The sequence below is a fragment of the Fusarium tjaetaba genome (assembly GCF_013396195.1).
Source record: "Fusarium tjaetaba strain NRRL 66243 chromosome Unknown NRRL66243_c0000120, whole genome shotgun sequence".
NCBI classification, from domain to species: Eukaryota; Fungi; Ascomycota; class Sordariomycetes; order Hypocreales; family Nectriaceae; genus Fusarium; species Fusarium tjaetaba.
The window spans coordinates 26,170-54,089 of record NW_023501316.1 but is presented as its reverse complement, the minus strand read 5'-3'; the positions used below and the strand labels follow the sequence as shown (position 1 = coordinate 54,089).

The 27,920-nt window shown below is 48.5% G+C and overlaps 11 protein-coding genes across 11 annotated transcripts; 6 read left to right on the top strand and 5 right to left on the bottom strand.

Annotated features, from left to right (window-relative positions):
* Positions 1-41: 41 nt before the first annotated feature.
* On the top strand, positions 42-1,249 carry FTJAE_6165 (BNR Asp-box repeat domain protein; the record flags this gene model as incomplete). Its single annotated transcript, XM_037352748.1, has 2 exons — positions 42-276; positions 333-1,249. 2 exons carry the CDS (start codon positions 42-44, stop codon positions 1,247-1,249), a joined length of 1,152 nt encoding a protein of 383 aa, XP_037206760.1.
* A 1,273-nt stretch (positions 1,250-2,522) lies between these two features.
* FTJAE_6164 (uncharacterized protein) lies at positions 2,523-3,332 on the top strand (the record flags this gene model as incomplete). Its single annotated transcript, XM_037352747.1, has 3 exons — positions 2,523-2,601; positions 2,653-2,923; positions 2,963-3,332. The coding sequence occupies 3 exons, from the start codon at positions 2,523-2,525 to the stop codon at positions 3,330-3,332; spliced, it is 720 nt and encodes a 239-aa protein (XP_037206759.1).
* Positions 3,333-3,876: 544 nt separating this feature from the next.
* Positions 3,877-5,288, bottom strand: FTJAE_6163 (pisatin demethylase cytochrome P450; the record flags this gene model as incomplete). Its single annotated transcript, XM_037352746.1, has 4 exons — positions 3,877-4,098; positions 4,154-4,403; positions 4,459-4,547; positions 4,887-5,288. The coding sequence occupies 4 exons, from the start codon at positions 5,286-5,288 to the stop codon at positions 3,877-3,879; spliced, it is 963 nt and encodes a 320-aa protein (XP_037206758.1).
* Positions 5,289-6,831: 1,543 nt separating this feature from the next.
* Positions 6,832-9,369, bottom strand: FTJAE_6162 (ROT2-glucosidase II catalytic subunit; the record flags this gene model as incomplete). The annotated part of the gene is made up of 1 exon (XM_037352745.1): positions 6,832-9,369. One exon carries the CDS (start codon positions 9,367-9,369, stop codon positions 6,832-6,834), a length of 2,538 nt encoding a protein of 845 aa, XP_037206757.1.
* Positions 9,370-9,979: 610 nt separating this feature from the next.
* Positions 9,980-12,315, top strand: FTJAE_6161 (uncharacterized protein; the record flags this gene model as incomplete). The annotated part of the gene is made up of 2 exons (XM_037352744.1): positions 9,980-10,137; positions 10,524-12,315. 2 exons carry the CDS (start codon positions 9,980-9,982, stop codon positions 12,313-12,315), a joined length of 1,950 nt encoding a protein of 649 aa, XP_037206756.1.
* Positions 12,316-13,103: 788 nt separating this feature from the next.
* On the top strand, positions 13,104-16,725 carry FTJAE_6160 (x-pro dipeptidyl-peptidase c-terminal non-catalytic domain protein; the record flags this gene model as incomplete). Its single annotated transcript, XM_037352743.1, has 10 exons — positions 13,104-14,082; positions 14,130-14,842; positions 15,311-15,364; positions 15,419-15,451; positions 15,524-15,614; positions 15,659-15,700; positions 15,747-15,901; positions 15,948-16,168; positions 16,222-16,641; positions 16,692-16,725. 10 exons carry the CDS (start codon positions 13,104-13,106, stop codon positions 16,723-16,725), a joined length of 2,742 nt encoding a protein of 913 aa, XP_037206755.1.
* A 151-nt stretch (positions 16,726-16,876) lies between these two features.
* Positions 16,877-18,012, bottom strand: FTJAE_6159 (uncharacterized protein; the record flags this gene model as incomplete). Its single annotated transcript, XM_037352741.1, has 4 exons — positions 16,877-16,984; positions 17,037-17,111; positions 17,166-17,401; positions 17,967-18,012. The coding sequence occupies 4 exons, from the start codon at positions 18,010-18,012 to the stop codon at positions 16,877-16,879; spliced, it is 465 nt and encodes a 154-aa protein (XP_037206754.1).
* A 666-nt stretch (positions 18,013-18,678) lies between these two features.
* On the top strand, positions 18,679-20,479 carry FTJAE_6158 (sugar transporter; the record flags this gene model as incomplete). The annotated part of the gene is made up of 5 exons (XM_037352740.1): positions 18,679-18,741; positions 18,798-19,072; positions 19,149-19,698; positions 19,750-20,036; positions 20,089-20,479. 5 exons carry the CDS (start codon positions 18,679-18,681, stop codon positions 20,477-20,479), a joined length of 1,566 nt encoding a protein of 521 aa, XP_037206753.1.
* A 71-nt stretch (positions 20,480-20,550) lies between these two features.
* On the bottom strand, positions 20,551-22,716 carry FTJAE_6157 (heterokaryon incompatibility protein; the record flags this gene model as incomplete). Its single annotated transcript, XM_037352739.1, has 1 exon — positions 20,551-22,716. One exon carries the CDS (start codon positions 22,714-22,716, stop codon positions 20,551-20,553), a length of 2,166 nt encoding a protein of 721 aa, XP_037206752.1.
* Positions 22,717-23,570: 854 nt separating this feature from the next.
* FTJAE_6156 (cornichon) lies at positions 23,571-24,599 on the top strand (the record flags this gene model as incomplete). Its single annotated transcript, XM_037352738.1, has 1 exon — positions 23,571-24,599. The coding sequence occupies one exon, from the start codon at positions 23,571-23,573 to the stop codon at positions 24,597-24,599; it is 1,029 nt and encodes a 342-aa protein (XP_037206751.1).
* Positions 24,600-24,646: 47 nt separating this feature from the next.
* Positions 24,647-27,143, bottom strand: FTJAE_6155 (uncharacterized protein; the record flags this gene model as incomplete). Its single annotated transcript, XM_037352737.1, has 3 exons — positions 24,647-25,211; positions 25,259-25,983; positions 26,031-27,143. 3 exons carry the CDS (start codon positions 27,141-27,143, stop codon positions 24,647-24,649), a joined length of 2,403 nt encoding a protein of 800 aa, XP_037206750.1.
* Between the last annotated feature and the right edge of the window lie 777 nt (positions 27,144-27,920).

Here is a 27,920-nt window from a genome sequence, read left to right as displayed (position 1 = left end):
CAATAAATAACAAAGCTCCCTTCAACTTACTCTTATCAACCATGATGAGGTCTCTTCTTCTCGGCTTGGCCTCTTTGGCCACTACTTATGCTGCTGCACTTGAGAAACGTGCCCCTACTCCTTTCTCCAACTTCACCAAGAACGAATTTTTCAAGCCTGCGGCCGATGCTCAGCTCTGGGGTACACTATATGCTCGCTCACTCCAACTACCTGACGAGTCCCTGCTTATGACCTGGGAAAACTACCCAGCTGACTCCAAGGAATACCCTGTCAATCGTATGTCTTTTGATCTCTGTGTGTTTATATGCTGCCGAGGTTAACATTCTGGTTAGATCCGATCTACAAGTCGATCGATGGCGGTGCAACTTGGTCCAATTTCAGTGCCGTCAAAGACACACAGAACGGTTGGGGCATGCGTTTCCAACCATTCCTGTACACACTTCCCACCGACTTCGGTGGCTATGACAAGGGCACTATACTCGCAGCTGGTGTTTCGACCCCTGAAAGCCTGGAAGGTCGTGTTTACATCGATGTCTACGCTAGCAAAGATGACGCAAAGACTTGGGAATTTGTGTCTCATATTGCGTATGGTGATGGACCAAACACCATTCAGAATGGCAATAAAGCGCTATGGGAGCCCTTCTTCTTGATGTATGACGGAAAGCTGGTCTGTTACTATTCCGACCAGCGGGACCCCAATCATGCTCAGAAGCTCGTTCATACTACCACCACCGACCTTAAGAACTGGTCAGACATTGTCGCTGATGAGGCTGAGAGTAGCTATGACGCTCGCCCTGGCATGACCACTGTGGCTCACATCGAGAGTACTGATAAGTGGATCATGACTTGGGAACGCTGCGGCGTGGATTCCTGCAGAATCTATTACAAAATCTCCGATAGCCCTCTTACATTTGGGCCTATCCCCGGTACCAGGCTCAAAGCCACCGATGGTAGTTTGTTCACCAGTGGACCATACGTGACTTGGGTTCGTAACCCTTATACCAAGGACAGCTCTGGCATCATTATCATCAGTACCACCTCCTCCGAGAATCTTCTGATTCAAGGCGATAATCCAGTGGAAGGACAGTGGAAGAAGGTTGACATCAACCACTGGTCTGCCTACTCTCGGAGCGTCAGAGAGATTACTATCAAGGGAACTAAGCGACTGCTGCTCGGGAACGGCGGCAACTTTGGAGACAAGAAGTATAATGGCATTGCTGATGCTGTTGTTCCTATTCCAAAGCTCTGAAATGATTAAGCGGCGTGTTGATATCCGCATAGGTCGGATAGAGTTGCAAAGATGGGATCAAGAGTAGTGAACAGCAGTACTTTTTGTACTTTCAGTCTCGAACTAGTGTAGAATGATAATCCGTATAGGTTCACTAGATTCTTATCCTTTAATAAGTCTTCCTGAATATTGCTACTTGGAGATTGGGTAGGGAAGTTATGGGCAGTAANNGCGGAACCTATGTTTACTGCCCCCCTCCTACAGCTCGATGTAAACAGGAGCGCTCATCGTGCTACTGACGGTTTAGTGAACGTAGCCATCCTTATCCGCCAGCTTCCAAGATACAATATATCCACAATTGACGATAATGTCGACCACTCCCCAACTCTCTCACATACGCGAAAGTGCAGTAACGGCAACTATACACACCAATTTCTCCTTCAACTGGAACAGGAGGGTTTGGAATACCTCAAGGCCTCCCATCCACCATTAGACAAGAAGACCTCGTATCGCAAGGACGATCACTGACTGGTCTGCATATGACCCAGCCGACTAAGGTAGGTTTTGGACACAAGACCTACACTGCGATCTGTTTTAGATAAATGCAATGCGAAACTAACATATCGGTAGTTACCCGGCGGTATCTCTCAGCCGAGTCTTCACATAGACGTTGATACGATGGTCCCACTGGTCGAGCCGCGACAGAGCATGCATATTCCGCTCCGTGCTCTCTTCGAAAATTTGAACCGTTAAGATCGGGCGCGCAAGGCAAATTCTCCAAGGCTCTCGTCAGGGCTCAACAGGGCGAGAGTCTTCTTGGCTATGGCAGCTTAACTAGCTTGTCCCTTCGTCTATAGTTAGCCTTCTCGGTAAGATTGCGGGGCGGTAGAAGGTCCTTCGCTTCCCCCTCCGATCTCTTTTAGTTATTCACACAATTCACCGCCTCGGGCCTGAGGATATCGAGCTAATAAGAATAAAAAAGGTCTACACAATATAATTAAGAAGGGGGGCTATTTAATTCATAGAGAAATTTTGAGCTGCCTAGTACTACGTTTATTTCTTTTAAAATTATTGCCATAGCGGTATTCAATAGCGCTAAGTCTATTCGCGCTAAATCTTTAGCTACGGGAACTTCTAAGAGACTATTAGTTTAGAATCGTCTCGGCCAATTTAGCAGCTATAAATAAAAGAAAAAAATAACATAAAAGGCTTTAACCTTACTCTTTAAGCACTTCTCGCCCTTTAACTTTTCGGATTAAATTTCGTTTTATTCTTCCGCTCTTTAATAGCAGTTATGCATTTGGCGCTTCTCTTGTCCCTGGCCTTTGGGCTTGAGTCTGTAGTTGCTGGCCCTTGCAAGCCAAACTCTTCCAGTAAGTTCATTTATGAAACTTTTTACTCAAGCTACTGATAATCTAAATTAGCCATTGCTACTACTGCTACCAACACAGAAAGTCTGGGACTATCTTTGACATTATCGACAGATACCACGAAAGCGACCGAGCAGTCAGACTCGATGACAACAACCACTCTCGCGATTTCTGAGTCCACTTTCTCTCCAACCATCAGCTTTTCAGAGCCATTATCGGATACAACGGCGTTGAGAGAGCAGACAGAGTTGACAGAGGCAACGACGATCGCAATCTCCGAGTCCACCTCCGTAGCTCATTCTGGGTCTACTACCTCGGTCACATGGTCCGATATTTCTGTAGCGACATGAACTGAAATCACCAGTACAGCAGTGTCTGGGCCATCTATCTCAATATCAGGTGAGTTGACATCTTCGATTGATGCTTCAGTGACAACGACAGAGTCTACTGGAACTACAGAGCCTACCACGGCTGCAAAGTCTACCACTGACTCCGCGGCATCTTCGACGCAGATCTCTACTGATACAACACTGGACGCAACAACGACAACTTCCACCGAATCACCAACTTCCACCACGATTATTGACGAAGTCTCTACGACAACCGCTCTCCTGCCTATCCCGAGTCTGTTCACGCTGACTGCTCAAGGTGGCCCAGCAGATGGCCAAGTTATACGTGGAAATGGCCTGCCAGAGTACTCTGTGGATAGGTGCTTTCTTAACTCGGCCAACTAATCTGTTTAAATACGAAGAGGGTACTGGTAATGTATCAGTTAATAGAAACTCTTTGTGCGCACTCTTCTATGCGGGGAATTTTGACTTTGTTTCAGTCATAGTCTGTCCTACTATTTTATCATTCTATCACGCGCCCTTGGTCTGTGATCGACCGACTGACGGCAGCCTCAAGTGCAGCGTGGCTGTAAAGCTTTATACTTGTCTTGGAGAAAAAGGTGGACCTCGTACCTGCACGACTACAGATGCTTCTTGGAGTGATATGTATTCTTCTGCGCCTCTATACGCGTCAAGCGGAACTTATTATCAGCTCAGGTTTGCTGCTGCTGACTGGGCTCATGATAGTGCGGCAAGTCCAATTGGACTAATGGTCTCGTCGATATAGATTTAGAATACTTCCGAGTAGTCCATAGACCCAGATTTCTCACAGTCATCTTGAAAGTTTCATGAATAGAATAGCCGTGTTACCACTGCCTCTGTCGTCTGCCCGAAGCTACTTCTGGTGGCTTGCACTTCCTCAATCGGTAACCCAAATTTAAATCTGTGCCTAGATTCCCAGCTCGGTCGCCGTACACCATTCTTTTGTTTCCCGCCTCTTAAGTTTCACAAACAATCCCGACTGCTTCCAAAACCAGGCGGCATGTGTGTGCCACTCTGACTGCTCCGAAGCCCACTCAATATCGAAATGACGGAAGAGCTGTGGGATCAACTTGCCCATCTCCATGAGGGAGATATTTTTACCGATGCACGTTCGAGAACCGTGCCCAAACTGCGAGGGAAGACGTTAAGTTAGCTGCTCGTCCACGAGACGTTAGATTACGTACCGCAATAAAGGTGCGATCCATGAGACTCAACTGCTCTGGCGAAGCCTCCAGCCATCTCTCAGGTCGAAAGATCCGGGCGTCGTGACCAAAAACGCCCTTGTCCATATGCATCAGTGGCGCAGAAGTGCTGATGTTAGTGCCAGCTGGAAGACTGTAGCCACAAACTTCTGCACCTCCTTCAGGTACATATCTCTCCAAAGGAAATCCCACAGCAGGATGTATTCGCATGGCCTCCTTTAATGTAGCTTGGCTATTGAGCTTGTCAGGAATCGCTATTGCAATGAGCCTTCGATTGTCGGACTTACAAGTATGGCAGTTTCAACGACTCTTGATATGTCACGTACTCTGAGAGGTGACCGGCCCCATCAGCCTCGTCAATTTCTCTTTGCAGTTTCTGGTAGACATGCGGAGTTCTTATGACGAAATAAACTACAGCACGCAGAGATATGCCCGTGGTATCACTCCCAGCCAGACTGTGCCGAGGTTAGCTGTAGCAACATAACAATGACGACGCATCAGTACGAACAGATTGTTCGAGAGATGATTGACCATATCTCTGTGAGTTATCTTGCCGGTTTTGTCTTGTTTTTCTCTCATCTGGGACAGAAAGTCTGTCCTGGATGGTTCTTTTGGACTCCGATCGTATTTATCCAGTTCTTTTTCGGTAATCTTGAAGAGTTTGGACGTGAGCACCGCACGGGAAACACCTTGGAGCATGAGAAGAAAGACTTACTTTCAAGAACTTGTCCATAGTGTCAGGCCAGTAGTTCTCCCTGATCCAGGAATTGGCATACAATCTGTCGAACAGTGCAACCAACCATTCGGACTGCCCGATGATTTTGACAAGCTCGAGGCCGTCGTTGATCTTGCTGATCATTTCGTCGACATCATATCTCCTCTCCAGGAACCCGAATCGTCGTTGAAATGTGATGCTCCCGATGACATCGAAAGCATACCATTGTAGCCAGTGTGCAAGGTCTAACCTCTGCCCTTCGAGATCGCGCATCGCATCTAAGAAGATGGCGCTACATTCGTCGGCATACACCTCGAAATTACGCATATTTGTCATGGAGAATATCTGCGCGACTGAGCCTTTCAAGGCCTTGTGAATGCTGGGATTTCGTTCCGTGAACATGCTGTCCATTCGCCGCCCTTGGTACATCAAGGACATCGTTGTGTAAAAGGGGGTCTTGATCTATATCAGTGAACTGTTCAATGGTATAAAGACGGCGTCCACCTTTTGAAAGTTCTTTCCTATGCCGTATACAACAGGTATCATGGCGGGATCCGAGATAGAGACATGGTTTGGTCCTGTGCGCACAATAGGACCATACTTTTCGTGTATCAGTTGATACTGCCGAGGGGAATCGCCTTTATAAACGAGACTCAACCGATACAGGCCTGTGGATCTAGCGAGCCATGGCCCAGGGATATTTCGGAGGCCAGCTCGAAATGTTGACCTGATGAGATGAAAAAGGGTGAGACCAGTAAGCAGTGCTCCGTAGATCAACCAATTTGAGTACGCCATGCCGAGCGAAACTGAGTACCCTGTGGTTTGTTGGGAAATATGTGGTGAGTATTAGTACATGCAGCACCTTCAATTTTATAAGTGCCGAGCTGGGCGGGAGCGTGCTCCGATTTGTGGGGTAATGTAGTTACCCCGATCCGTGCGACATCAGTTACTCCGATTCATTGGGTAGTCTAGTTAGTCCGATCGAAGGACCTGTTGGCAAAGCACGGGGGATCGCCCAAGTTCTTTACTCAGAATCACATGTTGCCATCATCCCGAGGCAAAATGCAAAAGCTTCTGCGAAGACGACCAAGTACAATCTGGTACTAGCGATCCTTCTTCTATTGTCTGAAAGTACAACTAAGAAGAGGCATAAGTCTATCTCTTGATCTGAGTCAACTGAGGACCTAGTGCTATGATCTCAGCCGCCAGTTGGTTGAGAGCAAGTGATATGTGAGCTAGGCCAGCGAGGTCTTGCAGTCACAGCAAAACAACCAAGTCGACTCCGCGAGAATGACATTCTAACTACAGCTCAGACGTATTGAGGTGTCAGCATTGTCCTCAATTGGGTGGCGACGATCCGAGAGCATCCGGAGACCTGGGTACTCGGCGGAGGGTTTGTATTACTTCGGAAGATCTGCGACTTTGCGGAGGATCTCCAAGACGCTAACCCCGACATCCTGTCGACGATCTCTGGTGCTACTACCCCGCACAAATCAGTACTACATCATTAGTGTTTACCCCTTGAGAATAGCTCTTGTCTACGGCAAAGTGGCTTGAACTTCACAGATCGGAGGATACGTGAGTGAGTCTTGATGGTTTCGCAAGCACCGTGCTGGCCTTGCAACTCCAAAGCAATATGCGGTAACTTGAGGTCTTCAGCATCAAGGAGGAGTGGTATTTCTAGATAGGTCATGTTAATACATACGATTTAGTGAAGACAATGAGAATTACGTGTTCACGACGTGTGAATTGACACAGCAAAGCAATGTAGAATTCTAACAGAACTGTTATTTGCAGTTGAGACTTGTGGCTGTGAGCTTATTCCGGCAGAGGGAACCCAGTAGAATTTTAACTTGAATTGATCCAACGAACTCTTTATGCACACTAATGTTGATTATTACTGGCTTTTATGTCTCCAACTGACTGTCATTTTGCCTCCAAAACTCTACTTCAGCTCATATTGCTTCTTGCCCTCTGTGCTTAGGCTTAAGTCCACGACTTCTTTATCCTCACTAATGACCTTTCTCAAGTCGCCAAAGGGTAGAATGACAACAAGTGACTTCCAAGGTGCTTGGAAACCAGAACCTTCATCCTTGGAAAACTTGACCTTGATCTCAGACTCCGTAGCCGAGTAAGCAATGGTGTAAGAAGAGATCTTATTCTTGGTTGAGACAGAGGTACCATCATCCTCATACCACGTTGTCTCATGCCACTTGCCATCGCGAGATGCCTTCTGAGGAGGGAAGATCTCCACGCCCCGGTAATCATCAAGAGGGAGATTTGCCACGTTCTTCTTCTCACCAGGAGAGAGAACCTGTACGTCTCGACCAACAGCGACGGCGCGGCCAACCTTGCCGAGAACGGGGATGCCAGCACCATGCCACTCGACGTCAAGGTCAACCCATTGACCAGCCTCAAGATACTGGTAAGGTGCATTCAGGTTCAGGTAACCCTCATCATCATCTGACGCCTTGGGTAGGTAGAACTTGACCTTGCTTGCTCCAGCCTCAAAGACACCACCGACGAGCATGGAGTCACCGAACCAGTACTGCTTCTCTCCATCGAGCAGCTTCCAGACTTCAGGGTCAGACTCGTAACCCCAACCGATCCATCTCTGGGGCGGCGAAGCAGTCTGATGACTCTCAAGAGACAGAGAGTAGATATAAGGAATCAATGCATAGCGACGCTTGATAGTCTTGCGGACAAGGTGAGTGATAGATGGGTGCATCCAAGGCTCAATGACATCACCGATCGAGTTGTCTTCGCCTGTCTTGAAGCAGTTGATGGCGAATCGAGGAGAGTAGATACCAAGCTGGACCCATCGAAGGAGAAGCTCAGGGTCAGGCTGAGGACCCTCAAAACCACCAATATCATGTCCGTAACACTGCATCAGGGAGAGGCCAGCGTTGAGACCGAGAGCAGTCGAGCCTCTCATACTATCCCAACTAGTAGTGTTGTCACCGCTCCAAGAGCTGCAGGCGTAACGCATAGTACCGGCTGTGGCACTGCGTGTGAGAACGAAAGGACGAGAGTCAGGGTTGACAGCGAGAAGAGCATCGTGAGATGCCTTGCCGTTGAGCTCAGTATGTAAACTGCGACCCCAAAGGCCGACTTGAGGTCGCTTCTCAAGCCCTTCAGGAACCTCAAGTACATCCTTGCTGACATTGAGGGCGCACTCCCATTCATCATCGGGGATCGTGTACTCGTTGTTGTCGTTCCACATGCAGTCGATACCCTCTTCCGCAAGCTTCTTGATCCCATTGTACCACCAGTTGTAACCGGCCTCAGAAGTGAAGTCAATGTGACCACCGTTGGCTCTCTCACCGCCTCCAGCGCTCCAAAGCTTGGTGACAGCTGGCTCCTTGGTGTGAGGATCAAGGAAGAGACCACCAGCATCCTTGAGCTTCTGGTACTCGGGATGACTGGAAACAAGATATGGCTTTACGTTGGCAATAGTACGCATACCCAGCTTATGGAACTCCTTGATCCAGTTCTCGGGATCAGGGAAACGGTGACGATTCCAGGTGAAAACGTGTCGGTTCTTGGGGTGTTGCTCAGCCACGGTGTATCCAGATGACATCTGGTAAGCCGAGCAAGGAATGTCGTGCTCCTTCATTTTGTGCGCCAACTCGATCAAGGCTTCACCAGCAGGGGGGTCATCGAGCATGGAATACTTCATGCCTCCAGAGAGATAACCAAAGGCCCAGCGAGGAACGAGGAGAGGATAACCGGCGAGATCAGCGTAGGTCTGAACAACTTCTTTGAGAGTCTTTCCGGTGATGATATACTCTTCCAGGCCTCCAAAGTCCTGACGGTAGACCTTGTAGAATCCCCACATACCATCCATCTCAGAGCCGATGGAGTATTCTCCTCGAGTATGGCTGGTAGAGAACATAGCCACGCAGCCTTGGGGCGTAGCATTGATCAAGAGGGGGATGTTCTTATAGAGAGGGTCAGTTCGGTGGGCGTCGTATCCAAAGCTGTCGGTTGCTGATATTTGGAAGCGGCGACCTGAGAGATCCATTGGCGCAGCCTTTTCACCAAGACCGACATGGAACGTCTTGCGATTGTACTGAGTGTAATGAGCGACACCGTCGCCATTGACAGCATAAGATCTGTTGTCGAGATCTTGGAGAATTGGTGGCTGACCATCGAAGCCTACAGAGAGAAGAGGAGTCTCTCCGGCGTAGTCGACATTGGCGATCACATCACCAATCTGGATATTGGTACCCTTGTCATTCGATGTGACTTTTGGCTGAGCACCGTCTAGCTTTGTCTCAGCACGAGGGACGCTGGGACGAGGCGGTAGAGGATGGGTAGCGGATGTGAAGGTTGTTCTGAAGACGTTGGGACGGACGGCTTCAAAGTTGAACTCAAAGGGTAGAGTGGCATCGTTGCAACGCAAGTGGACAGACGGCTTGGTGCTGTCTTTGCCAGCTGCCTCGACAGTCCACGAAGAAGGAATGCGTTCACGTTGAGGCATGATGAATCAATAATCGAGGTTTGATGTGAAAACTCAATAGTGAACGATTGAAAGAGGGCATTAGAGGAGGGAACGTTCCTCTTTTAACTTGTCGCAACATGCATTCATTGCCGGATTCGGGATGCAAGTATCGCCTCATTTACAGCAAACATCTACCAAAAAGAAGCCAACATCGGGCTTGCTTCACTTCGTCCGACGCCATCCCCGGAGAACTCTGACCAAGTCCGTTTCTGCGCTGCCGCGTGACCTGTTCGGTACTAAACCCCTCACGATCGAGTCGGAGAAAACACCAAAAAGTCCGATTTCGTTGCCGAGCGTCTCCACGGGGTAAAAAGTCCACTCCGACAGCCAGCAACGGCATTATTTTTGATGATCATATAGCCCGATTGACCTCCGAGTGACTTTGAGACAGTTCTTCCAACAACGATGAGTTTTACGCTGTTTGATCCAGACATTAAACAACGGATATCCAGATCGTCATGAACTTACTGTAGAGAACTAAGAGTTAAGCTCCACATATATGTCTTCCTGACCTATCAGCAGATATTAAAGCATATTCCTGCCTGAGGCGTCAAAACAAGACTTCGGTTCTGGATTTCCCCGCGCAAACATGATTCGCCAGAGAGCAAAGGATCATCACGAGAAGCGTGTTCCAGCCTTCAATATCAGTCTAGGCTCACGTATTAAGATGAATCAAGATCAGCATGTCAAAAATCCATCAGCCTTCAGAGGGGGGAACTTCACAAACAGCCCCATCCTCACGGATCCGTAAGAAAAGATTACCGGTACAGCCGCCTTGCTTTGAAACCAGCGAACCTCGACATCTAGTTATTGCCTGTGCCCTGCGATGAAAGAAGCTAACATACGTCTTTAAGAAAGCATGCATAGCTTGTCGTCAGAGTAAAGTCAGTAGACACTTAGGGAACTCTCTGGACGTACGCAGCTTACATCTTGAATAGGTCAAGTGCAATGGCTCGCGGCCATGTTCTCGGTGTGTATATTGTGTAGAAGGCTGTGGACTCGCGGTGCTAATGGGCAATGTAGATGTTGTCAACTTCAAAAGACATGCCAATTCGCCCAGAAACCAAAAGAGGACCATGAACTGTTTGGCTTCCTTGTCGCCGCTGACAAGAATGTTTCTAATGTCATCACAGAAAGATCGAGGCGCTTCAAAGAGAGATCGAGTTTCTCAAGTCAAGACTGCAATCAACTCAGGCACCTATGATGGAATGCTCACCCACTACCTACTCAGCGGAGAATCAGTCGCCATTTATCACAGCGAGTCGTACGGAGATCGCGGCTCATGCTATATACACATCGGCTCCAACAACAATCCCTTCGGGACCCGTGGCATCGACCAGCACGAGCTCTCCAGACACTGCTGCATTCCTTACCAGGTCACAAGGAAGATCAAGGTCAGCCTTCGAGACCGATACAATAGCCCCTACAACTGCCGAGCTCGGGATTGAGATGAAGGATGACGAGGCGCAGCTGTACTTCAACGCCTTCTTCTCCGGCTGTGACCGCTACGTTCCTGTCTTTGACCCGCGCTTTGACACGATTGAAGCTATTCGAAGTCAAAGTCCTTTGCTATGTATCACAATATGCTCAGTTGGATGTCGTGTACTAAATGGCACAAGCTCGAGATGGCGAGCTCTCGCGCTTCATACTCAACGCATGCTCAATGCTGCTATCGTCAATCCGTTGATGGGAAGCCTTGAGACAGTACAGGCTATCCTAGTTCAAGCTTGCTATGCGGGAGAGAGGGCCCTCCTGATTGCGATTGCGACACGCATGGCTTTGGATCTTGGATTCCCTGAAGCCTACGATACACTCATTGCAGAAGCCGTGTTGGGAGAAATGCAGATGGCCAACAGTGACCAAACTACCTACAACCACAACATTATGCGCATGCGCAAGACTAGAGTTTGGCTCCATTTATTAGTGATGAGCTACATTCTACATGTGGATGCTGGTGGAATGCCAACGTTCAAGTTCCGAGGTGCTTCACGCAGATGCAGAGTCCTCCTACAAAGTCCGCTTGCTACCGGGATGGATCATTATCTCTTTGCTCAAGTCGAACTCAACGTTCTTCGTGCAAAGATCTATGCATCTTTACCCCAAGGTGCCAATCTGAGCGACGAAGAGATTCTTGATCTAGTGAAAGATGCCAAACTCGACATCGATGTCTGGTTCCAGGACTGGATACGCATTTCGCAGCCGCATCATGAGTCGATGCCTTGGTTTGTGCCTAACCTCTCAGTACAGCGCTGCTGGGCTGATAACATGGCTCTTTGCCGTGCGGTGAGGGCTGCGGGCGTGGAGAACGTCAACGTTATGTCGCCCATCCAGAAGAACATCTTGTCAATGACCAAAGCTTCCCTTCAGCAGCATCTTGATATTATCATCCAAGAACCAAGGATATATCTTAAGAGTATTCGGTATGCAATGGACTTTGTCTGGGCAAAAAATACCTTTTGTTGCCTTCTTCTGCTCAAGCTGTCCGCTTTACTCCCCGAAGCAGAAAGGTTGCAGACACAGGGATTTAGCAATGAGCTTGTTATGAAAGCCGGCATCTTGCTACAGGAACTAGAGCTAGTCGCTGCCGCAGGACATAAAGACGACACTCGATCAAATACCAGCTCACTATACCTCCAACTTTTGAAGACGAGTATACAGAAGTACAAGCGCTGGCTAGGCCAAAACGAAGGAGGCCCCAGAGGAGGACAGTCAACCTTTCCTCTGGCCCAAGAGAAGAATTGCGATAACGAGCTTGAGTCTTTTGTCCCAGATCAGTTTGTCTTCGAATGGGACTTCCCAGGTCTGACCCTGTTTTCGTCTCCGATCAATGAGACTGGTTGGATCAATGAACTTCTCGCGGGAGCACAAGAGTTTGGAGAAAACGGAAGCAGCATCAATTGGGCTCTGATCGACTTTTCAATGTGAAAGAGTCTACAGAAACGAGATGGCTATTTTGGCATAGAGGACAGGACACTGTACTCTGCGACTCTGCAAGCTGCAGTAGCATAACATCTCACTGCGGTTACCTGGAAAACAATTATCATCATGCATCTCACTCGAATCGCTGCTTATCAACAGCTTCGAGGTAGGGAAGGGCGTGTCAGCGGCTATGCCAATCAGTCCGTACTGCCTGCTATCTATTGCCTTTACCTATTATAGCAGTCTCTATAGTTTAGTGTCAACCTAACTGAAACCCATAGCTAAATGTTGATTTACATCTAGACTTAAAAGCTCGACCTTACTAAGGCAATTGGATATTCGGATATTCGGATATAGGTAGGCCCTACCTACAATACCATCCTACCGGCCCGTGTAATTTTAGGGCCGCCCAGAACGGGTAAAACTGTACCGACTGTTCGCTATATGTCGGCCATTATCGGCGAAAGTCAGAAAGCGAGACCAAGAGTCAACGTCCGATTCCTCAATCACCACAGCACTCTGGCCTCGCTGAGCGGGACTGTGGAGAGACGCCGGCTAAACATGAGTTCATCGCACTCGGACATCTGTTCGTGCCGACCTAAGTCGCGAGCGACCGGTGACTCTAAGCGATATTGCGATGGAAATATCGCCACGAGTTTATATATAAATATATTAGCAGAGCACCCAACCTCCACAAGAAAATGCTTCACAGTAGACTCAAGCATCTAACTACTATTGGAGATATAATCGCAATCAGAGACCGTTCGTCTTACTTCACCCTCAAGCTTAAAATCATGGAAGCACTCAAAGGACGATTCCCTGACTTGGCCTTCTGCCCCCTTCGGAAACCAACTGGGTTTGATCCCGCTACGATTCACTTACCTGTTGGCCACGTCAAAGCGGAAGGGCGGCGACCCTTCACCGTCGAGTCTGTCTTCGCCAGGGACGTGGAAGTACTGATGCGTGACGGCATCAAAATCTACTCTGATGTGTTTCGGCCCGCGAGCTCAAGCGATCCGGGTGGCCAGGTCCCTGCGATTATAGCATGGAGTCCCTATGGAAAGGATAGCAGTATGCCTTTCATTTTACACATTCATGCGGATTACAAACAGCTGATTGATACAGAGGGTCACTCATACGATCATATGGGACCGTTCCGCTGTGGTCTCAAGCTGGATCAAACTTCCGGATACGAAAAGTTCGAGGCTCCTGATCCAGCCGACTGGTGTGCTAGAGGCTATGCCGTCATTAACCCTGACGCTCGAGGCGCTGGGTTCTCTGAAGGAGATATCGCCCAGTGGGGAGATCAGGAAGCCTTTGACTTGCACGACCTTATTGACTGGGTTTCTAAGCAACCATGGTGTAATGGGTGTGTTGGTATGGCTGGAAACTCTTGGCTTGCTACCGCACAGGTCAACGTTGCTGCTCGAAACCCTCATCCGGCTTTAAAGGCAATTGCGCCGTGGGAGGCTGCGACTGACGGATACAACGATTTCATGGCCCGGGGTGGCATTCCCCGAAGCGGATTCATGAGAATGTTGTATCAGACAATGACTGGTAATAGGGGAGCGGAAGACGGCGGTGCCATGGTTGAGAAACGACCGCTCTTTGACGAGTACTGGGCGACCAAGGTCATCCCAGTCGAAAATATTGACCTCCCAATGTATCTCACGACATCTTATTCCACCTGTCTTCACTCTCGCGGGTCGTTTGAGACTTTCGCCAAGGCAAAGTCCACTCAGAAGTGGCTCCGGGTTCATCATACGCAAGAATGTAAGCTATCCTCAAGAACTTACGACTCATCCGACTAATGACGTTAGGGTACGACATATATCGCAAGAAGAATAACGACGAGCTCCAGAAGTTTTTCGACAGGTATTGCAAAGGAATCTCGAATGATTGGGAGCAAACCCCAAGGCTCCGACTCTCCCTTCTTGGCTTTGACGGCAGTCCGGCAAAGACTATCGTGGAGCGCGCTGAGGCCGCCTTTCCGGTCCCGGGAACCGAGTATCGCAAATTCTTCCTCGACGCTACAACTTTGTCGTTGTCACTCGAGAAACCGGCATCTGAATCAAGCACCAGCTATGAAGCACATCATATGACTGACTGCACAGACTTCAGCGTTCGTTTCCACGAGTATACAGAGGTTTCTGGATATCCTGTAGTCAAGTTATGGATGTCGTGTGACGAGCATGACGACATGGACGTGAACATACAGATTCGGAAGATTGACGCCAATGGAAAACTACTTACCAGCCTCAATTACCCATGCCCTGTACCGGCCGAGGAGGTCGCCAATACGAATGTCGCTAAGTTTCTCGGTTGCGATGGGATGTTAAAGGCCAGCCATCGAGTCTCGAAGGAAATTGTAAACGGGCTCCCGAGGTATAAGCACAATCGATTAGAAAAGATCCCCCCGGGAACTATTATAGATCTTGAGATTCCTCTATGGCCTATTGGTATGGTCTTTGAAAGTGGCGAGGGAATTGTTCTGAGGGTTGCTGGACATGAGTTGCGACTACCAGAGCTTGAGGTTCTTCGGAATAAGAAACCTGTAGATGATAATATTGGGAGGCATCAGATTCATACAGGCAAACAGTGGGATAGTTATTTACTATTACCTGTTATTGCTAGCTGTAAATAGAGTATCTTAATCAATGAGGAGCGGCAATACTCTTACTGCAATTGCCTGGAAAACAATTGTCATATCATGCAACATCTTGCTCTTTTATTGGTACAGTCTTGTAAAATGTAACCCTGCCCCAACATGTCAATGAGTTCAGATCAAGAGCGAATCACGGAGACTCTTGACGCTCTGATACTCCACTCAGTTGGCTGCCGAATTTGACGTGTCAATATGGTTACGAATCAGATCAGCAACCCTGGCTTTTCTTGAACACAAAGCTCATGTCCATTTCGGATCCCGGATTTTCTCCTCTTCTCTCTTCCCCTCTCATATTTTGATTTCACGTTTGGCGTGTCCTTAAATCGACTTCACAAGTTCAACATGTCAGCTGCGGATAATCAGCCGCTCGTTGCTGACGACAGTGAGAATGTAAGAAGCTGATATCATGATTGATTGCATTCTCTGATAGAACAAAATTTCAAGGTCCTTGAAGATCATGACTCTGGACAAGACGAAGTACGTGCAATCCCTCAAACTGAATGCTCTCAAACGGGGAATAAACTGACATACTGTCTTCTCTACCCTCAGGAAGTGGAGCCATCAACGCAAAGTATAAGCAGTTCCATTCTTCAGTACCGCCAGGAAAATGGGAGAACCTATCACGGATACAAAGATGGCAGTGAGTTCAGCGATTGGTGGAACTGACGGTTGCTGACCATATAGAATACAATGTCCCCAATGACGAGGAGGAAAACGAAAGACTCGGTATGTAAGCCACTAAACCTGATAATATCCTTGCTAAATGATGTAGATTTGCAACATGCTCTGTTCCTTCGAACCTTTGACGACAGACTTGGCTTTGCCCCTCCTTGCAAGCCCGAAGCCAAAGTCCAGCATGTTCTGGATGTAGGCACTGGCACTGGAATCTGGGTCATGGACTATGCAGATGACCATCCAAGCGCAGAGGTTCGTTCCTCAACTATTCCTTGCTGGCACCAATTAACGCTCCCAGGTCATTGGAGTCGACCTGTCTCCCATTCAGCCCAGCTTGTATGGATACTTCTACCTCTTTTCTCGCTCAGCTAACAGTGTCAGTGTCCCTCCAAATGTCCGATTCATCATTGACGATATTGAAGAGGAGTGGCAGTACTCTTCAAAGTTTGACTATATCCATAGTCGAATGATGAACTCTAGTGTCGCAGACTGGGAAAGCTACGCTACCAAGATCTTCGAGTGCGGCTCTCCACATTTTCATCCATTCATCCTACAAAGCTGACTCGCTTTAGGAACCTAGAGCCAGGTGGCTATACAGAGCTACAGGAGATCGATGTCTTTACTAAATCCGACGACGGTACCCTGACGCCTCAGCACAATCTATGGCAGTGGGCCCAGCTTCTATACGATGCATCTGTCAAACTAGGAAGACCATACTTCGACCCGAGCAACATAAAGGACATTCTCACCAAGGTTGGCTTTGAGGATGTAACGGAAGCAAAGTTTAAGTGGCCAAGCAACCGATGGCCTAAAGACAAGAAGCATAAAGAATTAGGCGTATGGAACAATGAAAATGCGAATTTCTTCCTTGAGGCTGTGGCGATAGCTCCACTGACGCGGGCTTTGGGATGGTCGAGAGAAGAGGTCACTGTTTTCATCGCTCAAGCCAGAAAAGAAGTCAATGACCCTCGGATTCATGCATACTGGCCAATGTGAGTTTGAGCCTTATCGCCATCATGCTATGTGAGCTAACTCGTGTCAGCATCTCGGTGTATGGCCGCAAGCCGGCCAAATAATCTCAGATTATGACCGAATAATATAGGATCTGAGAATTGAGAACTGGAAACACAAGCTCGTCATGGACCGGGCTCTGATTTTTATATTTTTTCTGTCACGGAAATAGTCATTCATTAATTTCTGTTGATGGATTATGGAATCGCTAAACTTTTACAACTTGGAAGTGCTCTCCTCACGGCCCTTGAGGTTGATGTGAGGAGTGTCGTTGGCAGGTCGAGTGACAGCGTAGAAAGCAACGCCATGCGACCTGGTGGAGAACTAAATACAGATTAGCTATGGTTCGCAAAGCTATGGGGGGAGGGGGACTAACCTGAGCTTTGGAGCCAACGTGGAAGAAGGCCCAGTCTCCGGCAACAAGATGGTGAGTGATACCAGTAGCCTCATCCTATCCGTAGTTAGTATCATGTACTTTCCAAGCCGCGAGGAGGGGGATCTTTACAGTCACGTCAATTTGACCGCTGAGGACATATTTGGTCTCCTCGTAATCGTAGGATCCATATCGTGTAGGTCCAGGAACGACCTTGTAGAAGCCGGTGGTCAGATAGTGATCAGAGTCGTTGCGCTGACTCTTGATAGAGTGGAAGTCGGCAATAATAGCGCACTCGCCATCGGGGATGGGGATGTGCTCGTGGCCGGCACCCTTGATGATGGTAAGAGGAACGATCTTGTTTGACACTATAGATAGGTTAGTGGAACATTCTTTTACTTGTCAATTCAGGGTTGTTTACTTCTGATGAATTTGGTATAATTGCAAGAACAAAGACAGAGAGGAATCGTTCAATGACAACTTTTCTCCTCTGTTTATATAGATACCAAGCCATGACGGAGCATTCTCGGCATACACGCAGCTTAGCACAAATGATACGGGATACGGCTCCGGGCCCGTAGCTCCGTGCCTGGCAGTTCCGCAGAGAGCTTATCTGTAGCCGCACTAAACCCAAAACAGGGTCAATATCGCTTAGTCAAGCTGGATCACGACAAAACACATGATCGGAACCCCACCGCGTTGCGCCGGATTGTTCCATTGGCGGTGAACAGGCTTATCGCTTATCGTTTATCACTTATCGATTGACAATTTATCTTATCAGAGCTCTTGTCTTATCTCGCTACCCTGGGGCAGATAAAACAGCATATTAAAAGTATTAAAGATACCTACTAGAACTATGTCTTTTTATTTATCTAATAAGTAAGTGTATGGGTTATATCCAATAATCTTCAAGGCCGTTCCTCTTTTTCATACTGTAGGACTCTGTCATAAAACGAGAAAACTGCTGAGCTCGAGACATCCTGTGTTGATCGTTTAAAATCATTGCTCAACGGTTTACAGAATCGCGATTGAGATAAAAAGAGAATCACTCAACATCAATGTGCATGGTCACTTCTAAGTTGTCTTGACTAATCTAAGCTCTCAGCTACAAGCCTCAACTGTAAGTAAATAATTATATTTGTCAGCGAGATAGAAGTCGTAGCCAAGACCTGGCGCATAGAGTCCCCCCCAGCAGCGAATACGTTGCTGGTCACAAGAGGCCTTCACAAAGCGGTTCACCAAGAAAAGATCCCAGCAAAGTAATATAACATGCCATTTCCTTAATCACAGCGCCACTTTGGTATGCTTTGGCGCAAGCATTGCCGAAGGTCAAGCCAAGTTCCCCAGAAAGTGGCACGCTCCGAAGACTTGCCAGCCACGTCGGAGTTGCCCCGCTGCTGCTTCGCTTTGCTTGTGGAGAAAGTGGACTACCGAGCTCCTGAAATCCGGGGTAACGGGGTAAACGAATGACATTCTTCACACAATAGCCCAGACCGATAATTGCTAGAGAGTCATTCGTTTATAAGAAGCCATCGTCAAGGGATAAGTTGAGAATTGCCTCGCTTGACTGTCACAGCACGACGAACCCATACCTAAACAGCAACATCATCAATACCTTGAGCATTCTGGTATCAACCCACTAGCAATGGGTAAGCATACAACTGCTTACAACAGGCTGGTCACTGTCGCGGTCGCCTTTGGGTCCCTGGTAAGTTATCCTGACGCGCTTTACACATTTAGCTGCATCATGCTCATTTTGTCCAGACATACGGCTACTGCTCTTCTGTCATTGGCAGCACAATCGGACAGCCAGGATGGTACAACTTCTTCGACTTGCCTCAGGCAGGCGAGCCTGGCTACAGTACTAAGACGACTGAAGCTATCTCGACCGCGAATGGGATCTACAGCGCGGGCGGCGCCATTGGCACGCTCTTTATAATGTGGGCTGCTACTGCACTGGGTCGGAAGAGGTCTATCCAGATTGGCGGAGCGTTTGCGTTGCTGGGAGGAGCATTACAGGGCGGTGCAGCAAATCTAAGGTGCGTCTTGTCTATATTTTGACATAGATCCTACGGCTGTGTCGGTAAGCTTCAACAAACTGACTTGGTACTACAGCATGTTCCAAGCTGGCCGAATCCTGGCTGGCATCGGTATCGGAATCCTCGTCACGGTCTGCCCCATGTACATGGGAGAGCTCGCACCACACGACAAACGCGGATGGCTAGTTGGACACCACGCCATATTTCTAGTATTTGGCTACATGCTCTCAGGCTGGCTCGGGTATGCCTGCTACTTTGCAACAGCAAGCATGCCCGGCTTTGCTTGGAGATTTCCACTGTGCATGCAATGTCTAGCTCCCACTGTCCTTCTGGCAACGTCTTTCTGGATCCCGGAGTCTACGCGATGGCTGTTACAGAAGGGTCGGATCGAAGAAGCATGGACGGTTGTTCGTAACTTGCGAAAGTCACCTGACGATCCAAACGACCTAGTCGCTCGCGAAGAGATCTACCAGATCAAGGAACAACTGGCTCTCGACTCGGCCAAACTCAAGGCACTAGGCTGCGGACCTTTCATGGCAGTCCTCAAGAAGAAGAGCTATCGAAAACGGTTGGCAATAGGCTTCCTGACTCAATGGGGAGCCGAGTTCGCTGGACCATTGATCATCGTGAGTTGATGCTTGCTAATCGACACTTCCTTCAGATTCTAACACTGTCAGAACAACTACTCAGTCATTCTTTACACCAATCTCGGTCAAACTGGATCTATGCCTCTGCTACTTTCGGCTTTATGGCTTACGACCGCTGGCGTCATCTACAACCCGCTCGGCGCCTGGCTTCACGATAAAATTAATTCACGCCGATGGATGTTTATGACCGGCTTGTTTGGCTGCTTGATCACCACGAGTGGGCTTGCTGCCTGTATCTCTGAGTTTTCCGGAACTGCAAATAAGGCTGGTAATGCAGCTGGTGTCTTCTTTGTCTTTCTATACCTGGCATTCCAAGGGTAAGTCTCTCCAACCGAACTGGGAGTTTTCGTCAGCTGACAATTTTCCAAGAACCTTTTGCGATACAACGATGTACATCTACGTTGCAGAGATCTTCCCAACCGAGATTCGCCCTATTGGCATGGGATTTTCTCTGTTCGGCCAGTTCACAAGCACTATCATTCTGCTTCAAACAGCGCCCATTGGGTTCGTGAACATCGGCTGGAAGTATTACCTGGTCATCATTATTTGGTGCATCTTCTTCATACCCATCGTGTACCTGTACTTCCCCGAGACTGCCAAACTATCACTTGAGGAGATTTCTGCCCGTTTCGGCGATGACGTTGCCGTTCACGTCCACGATGTTCCGACCGAGCAGCGCAAGGAGCTTGACGAGTATATTGGAAAGCTGGACATTACTCATATGGAAGAATCAGCAGATAAGAGCAAGGCTATGATGTAGACCTAGGATGCATGGAACCCAGGCCTTTACTTGGCCAATAATTGACATAACTCTACCAGTCCTCTTCCCTCTTAAACAAGAGTCATTGCAACTTTCTCAGGCTCCCCCCACATATTCTCCTCTGGGGGGCCTGGCTTGAGCCTTGGGCTTTCCCATTCCCTAAACGAGAAGCGTAAACGATTCGGGTGTTGGTCGTATTTTAGCTCGATACGCCCTTGGCCGACGCGCTGGTATTCATTTTCGCGTCGACCTGTTTTCCGGATGATCAGAAAATAGACAACCGGGCAGGTGTACTGCTTATCCCGATAGACTCTCGCGAGTCGCAGTACTTGGCAGTGTTCGAGGACGTCAGCTTCTGGTTCTGTAGGTTGTATATCAAATCCCCATTTTGGCTCCCATTGTTCCCTCAGCAGCATAGTAGCCGCGTGCTTCAAGACGCCAGAGGCCTTGATCTCTCCGCGCCGTACATTCCCAAATGTACCTGCCTGCTCTTCTTCGATGATCGTATCCGTAATCTCGAAGTCCAACTCAGCATGATGGTCAATCTTCCCACGTTTGTTGACAAGCATGGTAAAGAACGCGTCGTAGCAGACTGGCCCGTTGATGGAGGCCCAGCTCCAAGTAGGTGCGCCTCCTGGTACTCGATTGGCGTGACCCGAACTGCTTCTACGCCACATCAATCCCCTTAGAATGTCCTCCTCCCACAATCCGGCCTTATACTTCATTCCCGACAGCGAGGCGACATAAGAGGCCATGCCCGCTACGGCAGGTAGCCGATCTGTTTTTCGCGTGAGGTATCTCGATGTATAGAGACTCGTCCAGTCATACCAGGTGAAAGAGAAGTTTCGGACTGCCATGGAGTCATGCTTCGGAAGTTTCGTAAGAGATAAAAAGGACCGCCTTTCGTTTCGTGGGTTAAATGCATGATCAGCATCCCCGGTCAGTATCGGCTTATCGCTGTCAATCATATCGATCATCGTTCCGCAATCCCACAACAAGCCGTGTCGACGGCTAACATAGAGGCCACGAGGGGAGCAGAGGCCCTCCTGGAAGACCCATCCCCTGGACAGAAGCCCACATCCACTCCAGTCGATAACGTACCTGGAGATGGGTCCTCCTACGAGAACGACTGTTTCCCTCAAACCAGTATCCGTAGATTGAGTCGTTGCAGCAGCAACTTCCATCAAGTGCGGCGCTGCCATTTCCACAATTCCTGAGCCACAACCTGCTGAATCCGCGGCGCACAAGTTGAGGCTACTATGCCGGTATATGTCAGCCATTAGGGCCGACTGTTCCACCCAGTCATTTTCATCATCCTGAACGATGCAGAGGGCGTCAATCCAAATAAATTTGAAGCCCAGATTGCGAGAGATGCGCACTGCATCCTGGAGAGTCTGTGGCAGCTTTGAGATGGGCTGCCCTTCAATGAAGTCGCTCATCGTGTCCTTTGTTAGTCTTAAGGGAAGATCATTCCCCCATCGGTAACTCAGAGCGACGTAGCGTTGATCGTCAGTTTGCACCTCCTTTCGTTCAGAGACGTAGAGAGAAACGTTATCGTTTGCAATTTGAAGGACACGTTTAGGGAGCGCCGAAGAGTGTCGCTGGGGACAGAGATCATGTTCCGTTTCACAGGCATCCACCCAGGCCTTGATTTCGTCGATTGCCTTTTCATGCCAAGGATAATCTCGCGACGCAAGATACGGTTGACAACTAACCGAAATTTCGTGCCAAGTGGGTGTATAGACAATTCCATAATCTAACCAAGAAAACTCCTTCGGTAATTCGCTGCGATAAAGGGCAAACTCGCCGTAGATGTTTTTCGTTGTGGTTTTATCCGATTGGGCCAATTCGGAATCCTTTGTGAGCCTGACACAGAAACTATTCTTCTTGAGTGACAAAGAAAGGTGATAATGAGTGAATTCATGCTGAATGTCAGCGCGATCGCATATAATCTGGCTGAAAATAACGGCGCATATGCGGCAACTGGCTGAAATGTGTACTAACGTGGACAGAAGCCCATCACGATGACTTTCAGAGTTGTCGTATCCACTTGGAGAGTCACCTGCTGGATGTTCGAGGAGCTCCAATATCAGTCTTTGGCAGTCTTTGCAAGTGCGTCGCTGGAACTCGGGGGTGTGGTCCAAAGCAGGGTTAGGTTGGTACGGTGTAAACTCAGGTAGATAAGCCGAACTGGTCTGCAGGATCGAGGTATGAGGCAAGGGGTTCTCCTCAGCCATTTTCAATATTTGTGTTTAGACTAACGATAAGTCCAGAGAGATTCAATCCGAAATCCGTATAAGAAGAAAAACGAATTAAACCTGGAAAAAGAGTGTCTTTCTATCTTCTGACCTAGGTATTATGATATGACCATGACAGATCCCCGCTTTAGTTTACCTGCAACTCGCCTCATTTTCAGGGACTGCATATGCAGGCAACCCTCAATATGCATGCGGATAACAAACAAGCCAGTCGGAAGCAGAAAGTCATGCTAATATTACGTGAAAGCCTATGACAGATAAAGTAGTAAGTAGGCAATTGCATGATACCCCTTCATTGCAAAGCATTAAGTTATCCATTCGTGGTAACGGGGCTGACAGGCTAAATCCCTCCCTCTAATCTCTATTTGTCCACGTGTCACTGGCATGATGGCTGATATGTCAACATGCGCTTTTTATTCTTGGACAAGGCATTTACAACAGTGAGTAACTAAATGAAAAAGAGGTGGCCAAGATTGACAGCTTCCCTTTAGCTTACATGACCCAATGACCAGTTTCCTGGGATGAAATGAGTAATCTCGGCATTCAACTACTGTTTCCTGGTTGATGTGAGGGCGTAGCACCTTGCCAACCCCGCAGTGGCACGCTCCGGTTCAGGTGCCCAGACTAAAATCGGCAAATGGCACCTGACCCCACGGGGTTGAGTCCTTCTCCGCATCATGCTTCCCAGGCTACGCTCTTCTGGCTTAGTGAGATCCCATCCGAGTCTCTTGAAGAGAATGCATGCCCTGCAAAAGTAATCAATGTCCAATTCCGCTGAGCCTGAAATCTATTCCTCTGCTTCGTCATACATATGCTCCCCCAAATCTCCCAACATGGGCTCCATGATTACGACTAGCAAAGCCTCATTGCACTATCAAGACTATAATAGTCTGCCGGACCCAAAAAGAGTTTGGACCGGCAAGCCAGGGTCTAGGGAGGAAGGTCTCGGCCGTCTCGTACTGCTCACACCAGAAGTGGTAGCCAAAGCAGCATCATACATCAAGACAGGTCGCCGTACCTCTTTGAACTGGGAGCTGACCAAGCTTGATATTGCCAACTTCAATCGAGCTCCAGCCCAGCATCACATTGTCTCGCTTTTAAACGGCGCCGCATATGATGATGTATATATCTTCAACCCTCAACAGTCGTCACAATGGGATGGGCTCCGCCATTTCTCCGCCCCAGCTCCAACTCCCTCAGACCCAAACCGTCGCCTCTTCTATGGAGGCATGACGTCGGGTGAGATACAAGACAGAAACAACACTCGCATAGGCATTCAGCATTGGGCCAAAGAGGGGATTTGCGGTCGTGGTGTTCTGTTGGACTATGCTGAATACGCTCGACGTCATTCGATACCTTACACGACATTCTCTGACCATTCTATCCCGCTCCATGTACTCCTCGACGTCGCAAAGGAACAAGGTGTCAAGTTCCTCCGTGGAGATATCTTATTCATCAGAATCGGAGTTGTTAAGGAGTGGGATCAGCAGATGACAGCAGCTGACAAGTTGGCTTATGCGCAAAGCTCAAACCCGCAACATGCTGGGGTCGAAGGCACTGAAGAAATGCTAAAATGGATATGGAATCAAGGCTTTTCAGCCGTGGCAAGTGATGCCATTTCCTTTGAAGTATACCCTCCGCAGCCGTCTTATAAGCGAGGAGAGAATGATTCAGTCAAGGGTTTATTTATGCATGAATATCTGATTGCAGGATGGGGTATGCCAGTTGGCGAGCTGTTTGATCTTGAAGGTCTCAGTCGCATGTGTCAGGAAGAGCAGAGATGGGAATTCTTCATAACGTCGGCACCTCTGAACATGCCAGGTGGCGTCAGTACTCCTCCAAATTGTATAGCTATATTTTAACGCCTCAACCTGATTAATGCAGTAGTAGGATACCTCCATGGATTATATTACAGCCCCTTCGTTTCAAGTACCTGAAAGACCTTGGTAAACTTGTGAGCTAATCCCCAGCATTGTAGCTTCTTCAATATCTCTTGTGCATCGGTGCTGATGGCAGGGACGCAACCTTCAGCACCAATATCTGGAACAGATCCAGAGCTAGCTGGTCCTCCAACCTCAATCCATTTAACAACGACTCTTCTGTGAGAAAGATTCTGATCATGCAGATCCAGCCTGACACTTTGAGTGACCTCCATTGGCGATGATCTAGTATGATCCCCATAAGCAGAGTAGGCAATGATGAAGATGTAACCCATAAAGACTCGCATAATCTCGCAAGGTGCAGACACCAAATATTCATTAGCGATTGCGACGATTTGAGCTGCGTGCCAGCATAGTCTCCTTGCTGTCTTTGGGTCTCTTGCAAATGTCAACTTGAGACGGTTACGGGCTACTTTGATCCCGTCATGTATCCGCGGTTCGGTTGAGATGAGGCCCCGCACGATGGATAGGATAAGATCGAGGACGCCATTTGCCGCGCACAAGTGCGAATAGTGGCAAAGGAGACTGGCTATACTGTATTTCTGTTAGTAATTGATGCCTAAAGAGAACTTCTTACTTACTTATAGCTAGTAAGATCGCTCGTAGATGAAGGCGAAGATAGAGATTCAACCAAGTTATTCAAGCCCTTGAGCAGCGACCTCTTGGTGTCCTGGTGCGCAGCCACAATTGACCCAAGGCCGAGAAACTCGGGCATTGCGACAACCTCAATTTGCCAGAGATCCCAGAGTAACCGCCCGATTACCTGCGCACAAAGCCTCTTGGCCCAGGATCCCAAAGATGACGGCAGTTCTCTCCCAGCCAGTGCTTGCTTCAGCACTTTTGATAGGTTTGGTCTTGAGTCGTCTTGGCCAAGACGAGACATCAGAGCAAACCAAGCTCGTGCTGAAGTGGCGTTCCACATGGACTCAGGACATGGTAATTCCGATGGCAGTTCGCTCAAGTCAACAATACCTCGACGACTTGTGAGAGTGCAAAGACTGCAGTCGTACTCGAATGCTGCCCAGGCTGCCCTACGTCCTGACTCCATTTTGATCCAGTTCTTCCAATCATTTGTGAGAACACGATCGTCCTCGGAACCTCGAATGGTCTCGTGATCCTGACTCAGTGTGATCGAAGAGCGGGGATTTAACAGACCGATCCCCCGTAGGCCACCGATCAACAACCCACGAGACCTGTCTGCGTTTTGATACAGCTGTCTCTTCCCTGAACCGAGTGAATAGATCTGGTAAAGACAGAGGGCGTTAAGATATGAGACATCACTGTAGTTGGTAGCATCAGAGGCGCCCTTGGGTAATTAGTATTGTGTACAGTGGGCGAAGAGTCAAAACTAACCATCCAGTTAATCATTGTAGAGCAGATCTCACTCAGTGCTACTGAGAGTTCGTAATCCGACTGGCTATCAGAGAGCAATGCGCCAACAGAGGCCATGGCTGTGAGAAGAATAGGCGGGCAAGCCGACATGGTCCAAGTAGGTTTATGAATGATCGCCTGAATATCGTGGAATCGAGAAAAGTAGGAGTCAACAAGTCGCTGGAGGCTGCAAAAAGCTTGGATAGAGTGAGCGTCTCGTAGGGTTTCAAGCTGGGGAAGGGGATTCTCCGAGAGGATTTGAATAAAGCCTTTTACAAGTGTTGTCTGAACAGGTCGCGGTCTGTCTGTTGGGCAATAACCGTTGAGGATATCGCGAAGTGGAGGGAGCTGATAACGATGAGGAGATTGCTTATGCGCCTGATCAAAAGGCCACGCAAGCGTGTTTTGCTCGATGTCTGGTTGCCCCTCCTCTTGTGAACCCCGGCTCGAGTCCCCATTGCCCATCTTGTGTTGCACTCCATTGCCAATATCGCCGCTATTAGGCCCTCCCGACTCGGGGACTTGCTGGGCTGTACTGGAAGACCAGAACTCTGGTATATAGCTGTTATAAAAGGTATCAAGCTGGAAGCCCTGAGGACTGTTGCCAATGTCAAAGTTCAACCAGTCAAACCCACCAGTCCGAAAGCTAGTCTGTCCCGGAAGGATGGAAGATGGAGAAAGAGCAAAGGTATCTTCAAAGACTGTATGGGCTGGATCCACTGGAAAGACATTGAAGGACTGTGGAATGTCTATAGTTGGCGAGACAGTTGGCTCATCATCCAGAAGGTAAAACGGACCAACCTGGCAAGCTTCATCCGTGATTTGAGCACCAGGTACTTGATGGACCGTAGATATCGTTGGCAAGGGAATGGTCCCTGTTGATTCCCCTAATGAGTGGCTTTCAGACCTCATCTCATGTTGAAGGGGCGAAGTCTCATCATCCGCTTGAGAGGTCATCGATTCATCCTGCTGTTCTTGTATTTGCTGCGCGTCGGAAGTAGGAAATGACTGTCCTGTAGGAGAAGCGTTCTCATTCGGCTCCCAGCCATCCAAATCATTTGTCTCAGGATATTCACACTCCCTACCCGATCGCATGCAGCCATTGCAGGGCCTTTCGCGATTACATTTCGCCTTGCGTTCAACACATCGAAAACACGACTTCTGACTTGATCGCCTGGTTTGCTCTTGGACCTGATGCCCATGGCGCAAATGACGCAGCAGAACGTCGCGTCTACTGAATGTCTTTGAGCAATACGGGCAAGGTATATGCTGTCTGTGATTGGATGCAGAGTGCGTGAGCTGATGTCGATGGAGATGGCTTGGACGTGAAAACTTCAACGTGCATTCTGGGCATTGAAGGGAGCGCTTCAAAAGGGCATTAGCAGAGAGATACGGCAGACGAATACCTGGGTGAAGACATACAGTAGAGTTTGGCTCTGCCATTATAAGTCAAGGAAATGATTTGACATGTACAAAGTAAGGAAAGATGCTTGAACTGTTAGATTTCAATTACCCACCCAGGTCTAGCAAGAATCTGGGGAAACAAGTTTCGCGGGGTATCATCACGTGGCGATTACCTAGCGCCGATTTGGTTTACTCTAGGTCATCGCGGCTTGAAAGGCCCCAAGATCATCGAGAAGGGTAACGCAAAGGCAGGCGACGAAGGTTATGCGCCGCTCCATACACTTCGGCTATTTAGCGGTAGCAAGAAACCCCCAGTAGCTGGCAATATCATAGTCCCAACCGACATTAAAGCCAAAGCCAAAATACAGCGTTCACAAGGCTTGGCAATACAGCAACTTGACGTATTACACAATGCACTCTAGCATGTAGTCAACTGCGTCTCCCCATGCAAATAAATATACATGCCAA